The sequence below is a fragment of the Primulina huaijiensis genome, chromosome 1 (assembly GCF_012295235.1).
Source record: "Primulina huaijiensis isolate GDHJ02 chromosome 1, ASM1229523v2, whole genome shotgun sequence".
Lineage (NCBI taxonomy): Eukaryota > Viridiplantae > Streptophyta > Magnoliopsida > Lamiales > Gesneriaceae > Primulina > Primulina huaijiensis.
In genome coordinates this window covers 8,112,032-8,118,593 of record NC_133306.1, presented here as the reverse complement: position 1 = coordinate 8,118,593, position 6,562 = coordinate 8,112,032, and the positions used below count along the sequence as shown (strand labels likewise).

The following is a 6,562-nucleotide window of genomic DNA, read 5'->3' as shown; positions in this document are numbered from 1 at the left end:
TTTTATTTAATTAAATTATAAATTTTATTATATATAAAATTATAATAAAAATTAAGATACACTAATAAAAAAATTAATTTTTAAACAAATTTAAAACAAAAGATAAAAAAATAAATTACATTCACTTTTTAATAAACACGTCCGTCACGTCCGTTTTCCTCATTTTCCCTAATAATAATCCATCCAATCATTTTCTTTTTAATAAACACTTCCGTCCCTCCCGTTTTCCTCATTTGCCCTAATAATAATCCATCCAATCAATAAAATGATAGATAGATGAACACTGACTTGAACCAGAGGCAATTCCTGAATTGATTCGTGCGAAATTCAGTTGTAATCTGTTTGGCAGTTCTGATCCTCATTGGACGTGCTCAAAGCACAGTGTTAGAAGTCGTTGTATTGTACTTTTCGCGAAGAGTAGAATAAATCAAAGGCGAATATGCGTTCATCTGCGAGGAGCAGCGCGGCGGAGAACAGCCGCGGCATCAGCGCCCACGTGCTCACTCTTCATCGACGCCTTTACCACGCTTTCAACCTCGGGTACCTGCGACTCTTCATATTCACAGTCATCTAAGTTAACCGAATTAATCGACTATTGAACTTTTTTTCGTTGGTTTTTTATATTTTAGTTTTATTATTCTAGATGGACATCAGTTGGAGAATTATTAATTTTCAGCTGAAAGACGTAGCTTAAGCTAAAATATGTCACACGTTTATGAAGATTTTAGTGGAAAATTTGGGTAACCTTACAACCGAGCTTTTCTTGTTATGTTGCATCTTGAAGGTGCAAAAATTGGGAGAAAACAAAGAAATGGCATTGTCCGGACTTTGAGATACAGAAACTAGTGATTCGATCAATTGATGCGTTCCTTGAGTGTATTTCAAGCGAGATATCACAACATCCACTTGTCAAGGTACGAAACACTATTTCAGAACAACTCCTAACAACTGTGTGTGTAAGATTTACTTATATAGAATCAAATTTATCTATTATGTGCATTGTATCGCCTGTTGGACGTTGGTCACCACTGTACCAAAGTATCTATGGTGTATATTAAACTTGCACCTATATCTTCAAAATGTTGTTTTTAACAGTATGTTTCACATGGATTGCTAAAAGCTTAAAGTGACTAGAGACACTGCAGTCTGCAATTTTATTATTATTTCTCATGGAGTTTGAAATGACATGGGTGAGACATTTCCTATGTTAAATAAGTTTAAATTTGAATAACATGGTGAAAATGAAAGTTACATACCGTATGGGGTGTCATATGAAGCATGTTATAAAAAATTACCTCTTCAAATGAATGGATGATGATCGCTGCCTATGTTTGAAATTTTATATAGGTCTCTACTTATTCCAGGATTCAGTGGACGATATGGCAGAAGCACTAGAGAGTATTCTGGAATCCAAAAGTCAGCCATTAATGAGGTTGGCCTGTGATGTCTCCGTGAAGATGGCTAATGTTTTACCGGGTTCAATGCTGCAATCTAAAGTTTTGGACCTCATTGGTCCTTTAGCGGTTTTGTTGTCTGCCCAGGAACTGCAAGTTGCTCTGACTTGCGCCACTGCCTTAAATGCCATTTTATCAAAGCTTAGTTCTAGAAAAGACAGCAAAGTACTGCAGATTCTGAAGGAAACTAAGGCTGTCAGTTTCCTTGTTTGTAACATAAATAGATTTTCTGTTGATGATAAACCAATTGAGTACTTTCAAGAAATGGCTTCTCTTTTAAGTAAAATACTGTGGCGATGGCCACCTTTTAGGTTCTGTGTGTGTACTGATTCTAAGTTCTTAAATACTCTAGATGCTGCAAAATTCATGTGTGAAAATTCAGCCAAAGTTGCGGTCCTACAATTGTATTCGACATTAGGTATTCACTCTATTACACAACTTGTACTTGTTACAAATATTCTCCTTGTTGAAGCTATTATGGTGGACTTGCAACTTTTTTCATGATTTTCCTTGCCAGCTCTATGCCGTAATGGGGCAGATAAGATACTAGAAAGTGGGGAAGCACTTCTGACAATGATGGTGGCCTGCATGGATTGTTCAAATTCACTATCAGTCCGTGTAGAGGCATTTAAACTTGCACAATGTTTGGCGGTACTCTTTCGCGCTTGAACTCGTTTGATTAAGAACGTGCTTAATAATTGTTAGATTATCCACTACATACATTGATTCTGCATAAAATTCGTTTATGGCCTATATTTTAGATAACACAACAGTATAGACTACACCGGATGTGTTTCACTAAATGTAGCATAGAATTTCTCATATCCTATGAGGTGGTTGTTGACTTTTATGCACCTGAATTGTTTTGCTGCATCAATTAATCAGCTAAGCAGAACAGGATGTATAAAAATGATGAATATATGCTCTGAGCCCCTTGTCAAAGCAGTGATCATGGCAATCAGGAATTGGAATTCACAATCTGAAAAGCTTGCAAAAACCCAAATGCATGTTGTGAAGGAGGCATGCCGTCTGGCTTCTATCACTCGTTGGGCAGGTGATCATCACCAGTACTTTTGGAAAGAAGGAGTGGATAGAGTCCTCCTTGATCTTCTTTTGGACAATTATGACGAAATTCATCAAATGCTACTTGAGGCATCCGTGAATGATCTGGCCATCACAGTGCAACTACGTCTTGGTCTAAATTTTAAACTATTTCTCAGACCATATGTATGGGATATTCTTGGAGGGCTTGCTGTAAATTGTGCTGAAAATTTCAACCGTGGGATGCATAAAAAGGAATTTCAACTTAAGGTCCTCATAATATGTGTATGGTAGGCCATGTTTTGTCTATGTAACTGTTCATGATGTTTATTCATGAAACACTGCTTATTCAATTTGTGTTTTACATATCTTCCTTTCTTTTTGTTTGACAGCTTGGCCTTCATTGACTCAACAGGGATACCGCACCGAACTTCTCAAATAAGTCCCACTTATGTGGTCGAGGGTGAATCAGCAGCTAGGGCAGTTGTTATGATGGTTTATTCTACAAGCAAATATATCGCGTCCATGGCTAGGTCCATACTATCTAAACTACTCCAATCCAATGGCAGGGATTATCTTGAAAATTTAGTAAAGACTATAAAATTAGTGTATGGGAGTGAATTTGCGATTCCGGGAAATCTTCAAATCGTGGTGAGCTTGATGAGTTTGGCGTGTCATTCCAGCCTGCCAAAATATCGAAAGCTCATCATTAAATGTGAAGGTATAGAAACTTTGATCGCCTTTATAAGATGGTGGTTAAAGAATCCTGTTCGTGTAAAAAGAGCAAGTTTGGTACCTCATTTGCAAGGTCATTTCACTGAGCAGATTTGTTGCTTCCATGGCGCAGAAGAATGGGAAGGAGAAGACATGTTTTTGCTTTTTAGCTTGTGGGTCCTTGCCGAATTGGTACCCCATTCTGCTCTTAAAAATACTTATCAGTTTGAAGATCAGATAGTTCAGGAACTCAAGGAACTCTGCTGTGGCAATATGTTTTCTCCAGGCTCAAGATGGTATGCTGCCTATATATTGTGCTTTTTTGGAATATATGGCTTCCCCAGTAAAATGGGGAAGCGGATTGGGAAAGCACTTGATGAGATTGAGAATGCTGATTTAAGGCTCGATCTTGTAAATCAAGAAGCTGTCTATGTTCATGAAGTAATTCTTATGGTTAGATGTCCATTGTTACTGCCTCTTCGAGAATCAATTCTTGCAGAGAAATCATCCAGTGGGGATGATGTAAAACAGGATTTGCAGAGAAAAGTACTAAACTCAGTCCAACTTTCTGCTCACGTGGATCGACAGTCACTTTTAAAGTTGTTGGAATTTGTATATTTGGGATATTTACATGGCTATGACGACCTTGTAAAGAATCTGAAAATTTTGTCGAAGCATTGTAAATTGGATGGTCTGCTTAAAATGCTACACAGAAGAGCACCAAATTGGGAAACCCCTATACCAAGATTTGATCTAAGTCCTGCTCTCGATCCTGCCAAACATCATTTTTCGTATGTGTTTTTCTATCCCTTGGAGGTGGTTCTAGGCAACAATATTTTGAGTTAGATAGGAATTTTATATAGAAAGCACTATGCATCAATTTACAATTGATAAAATGAATTATATTTGTTTACACATGGTTAATCGAATGATACCATGGTTAATCGAGTTGGTTATCAGTAAGTGCACCTTGTGAAATTTCACATATTCAAGTTGGAGTTCGATTAAAAAAATTAAGCTTAAGTTCTGGATCACAAGCTCAGCTTTGGTTCAAAAGTTCTGTTTTTTTAATATATTTGTGAGCTCAAATTATCAGTTAGGCTTGCAAGCTTGGGCTTACTTTCATGAGCTTATGCTTGAAACTATATTTGCAATATATTATAAATGTGTATATTAGTAATAACATTTTTATCTGTAAATATCAACAAAATGTAAAGAAAATTGAAAAATAATTGTAAGCTCATAAGCCAATTGAAGCTTTTGAAATGTGAAAATTGAGCTCAATTTCGAGCTCACGATCACCCGAGAACTTTGAATTCTAGCCATGCGAATTACTGGATAGGCATTGGAAATTCCTGGTTTACCTATTCACCTAACTTGGTCCAAAATCAAGGAGCAGTTTCGAGCTAAGGGAGAGACTGTTTGGTCATTTCTTTTTGGTCATTTTTTCTCGTGTAAATTAGATATTCATTTTGTTTGATTCAATGTTATAATGAGTATATTCTCTCCTTTGTTATAATCAGGGATCTTCTTGTGGAAGCCAACACGACAGAACTGGTACACTGGAAGTGTGGTAGTTGCTTTGCTTCAGTTCCTCATTTGCATGTTCACAAAGTCGTATTGGAGTCAAGCTCTGATTATTTACATGCCTTGTTTCAATCAGGAATGCAAGAAAGGTATTATATTTGCTTCTAGTGACCTAACCATTGATTTGGGCATAATGAAATTTCAACATATCCACTATCATCAAACTGTTTCAAACTTTTACCTTATGATTCCTCTATGATATATGTTCATGAATTTATATTTGATTCAAAATATATGTTGTTACTGTCCATGTTCTAGTGATGTTTAAACATGGGATAGTTTATGTAGCGCATACGTCTTTACCACTTTCTCCATTCATTTTTAGCTCAGACACAAAGGACGTTTCTTAAAGATGCTGCTGAAGTAATTTTCTGCTTCTAGGGCACAAGATCGGATGCTTTTTGCTTGATGCATTTTGTTCTTGCTCTTGTATTTCATAGGTACACATACCTGGGATAAAATATTGAGGCGTGCAAACTGATGCTTTTTCATTCTTTATAATCTATAATATTTATGATACGTAATTAGGACAATGATTTACTTGCCTAACCATTTGGTTAAAAATATTTTATCACCTTATAGTTCTCCCACGTGTATAAAATACCGTTTGACGAAGAACTAGATATATTATGTTCAATTGTTCATGACCTGAAATGCCACGTATAGTGTTCTCAGTATCATAATTTTTTTATAAACATGTGTTGCAGCCATTTGAAAACTATCAAGGTTCCTGTGAGTTGGGATTCACTTAAAAAACTTGTTAGTTGGTTCTATTCTGACCAGTTGCCTGCACCTAATTTCGGCTGTATGTGGGATAATTTGGATCCAGAAGAGAAATTGGAAGAAATTCAATCATATTTGGAGCTCTGTTGGCTGGCTGAGTTTTGGTTCATTGAGCATCTTAATGAAGAATGTTATGAAATTGTGGTCTCTTGCTTGAATTTTTCTACAAATTTGCCAGCAAAAGTAATTCAGGTTGCTGCTGATTTATCCCAATGGAAGTTGGTTCAAGTTGCAGCAGATCATTTGGCGCCTTTGTATCATCTTCTACGGAATTCTGGTGAGCTTGATGCCCTGGACAGCAATCTTGTTGAGATGGTTCGTGCCGCATCTGTCCGGCTTTCTCAAGAGGGTAGTAGTAATCAGTAAAGTTGTTCCAGCTGTACTCATTGTTTTGGTTTTGCTTTTGGTTTTGGTTTTGGTTCTGGTTCACGCAGATGGATCTTACCCCTTTATACACGTACAAAAATGAATACGTCTGTCAAGAAAACACTGAAACGCTTCTCATTATCTTGAATAGAACAGCAGGATTAAGCCCGATGATTATCATCACACGTACATGCGTCATGCTATCAGGATAGATTCACAGGAAAGAGAGGCTGTATTTTCATCTAAGTGAAAAAAATAAAGTTTTCCGCAGAATTTACTTAAAAATTCCAGTGTCATTCCCTAAAAACTACCAAGTAGCCCTCTCTCCACTTCTTGCCTTATCTTCCTGAAGTTCTTGACCAACCTGATGATGGGAATATGGTGAACAAAGTCAAATGTCTCTGCGTAACAGATTGTTCACTCCCATTTTGATTACAATTTGAACATATATACAAGCAAAAGTTGGAGCATAGCGATGCAAACAACTTTTGACAGCTCATGGGTTAAAATGCATAAATGCACGGAGATGTGGCTTTATGTTGGCGCAGTTTGTCGAAGGACTTGTATTTTCACCTTTCGCATGTAACTTAGCTTACTCGGATCCTAGTTGGTCTGGG

At 36.8% G+C, this 6,562-nt stretch overlaps 1 protein-coding gene across 3 annotated transcripts; it reads left to right on the top strand.

Annotated features, from left to right (window-relative positions):
• The first annotated feature begins 244 nt into the window (after positions 1 to 244).
• LOC140981102 (BTB/POZ domain-containing protein At1g04390) lies at positions 245 to 6,218 on the top strand. Of its 3 annotated transcripts, none has more exons than XM_073447378.1 (8): positions 245 to 540; positions 785 to 914; positions 1,365 to 1,872; positions 1,972 to 2,105; positions 2,340 to 2,785; positions 2,888 to 4,000; positions 4,733 to 4,885; positions 5,122 to 5,478. In XM_073447378.1, exons 1-8 carry the CDS (start codon positions 440 to 442, stop codon positions 5,144 to 5,146), a joined length of 2,610 nt encoding a protein of 869 aa, XP_073303479.1. In that variant the 5' UTR covers positions 245 to 439; the 3' UTR covers positions 5,147 to 5,478. The 3 variants fall into 3 exon arrangements, with proteins under 3 accessions (XP_073303479.1, XP_073303461.1, XP_073303470.1); XM_073447360.1 differs by lacking the exon at positions 5,122 to 5,478 and adding an exon at positions 5,504 to 6,218 and having other exon boundaries at positions 246 to 540; XM_073447369.1 differs by lacking the exons at positions 245 to 540; positions 5,122 to 5,478 and adding an exon at positions 5,504 to 6,218 and having other exon boundaries at positions 1,348 to 1,872.
• The last annotated feature ends 344 nt before the right edge of the window (positions 6,219 to 6,562 follow it).

Coding starts and splice junctions, on each gene's coding strand:
- LOC140981102 (XM_073447360.1), top strand. CDS start 440: ATGCGTTCATCTGCGAGGAGCAGCGCGGCGGAGAACAGCCGCGGCATC. Junction 915..1,364: donor CACAACATCCACTTGTCAAG/GTACGAAACACT, acceptor TACTTATTCCAG/GATTCAGTGGACGATATGGC. Junction 2,106..2,339: donor AACTTGCACAATGTTTGGCG/GTACTCTTTCGC, acceptor TCAATTAATCAG/CTAAGCAGAACAGGATGTAT.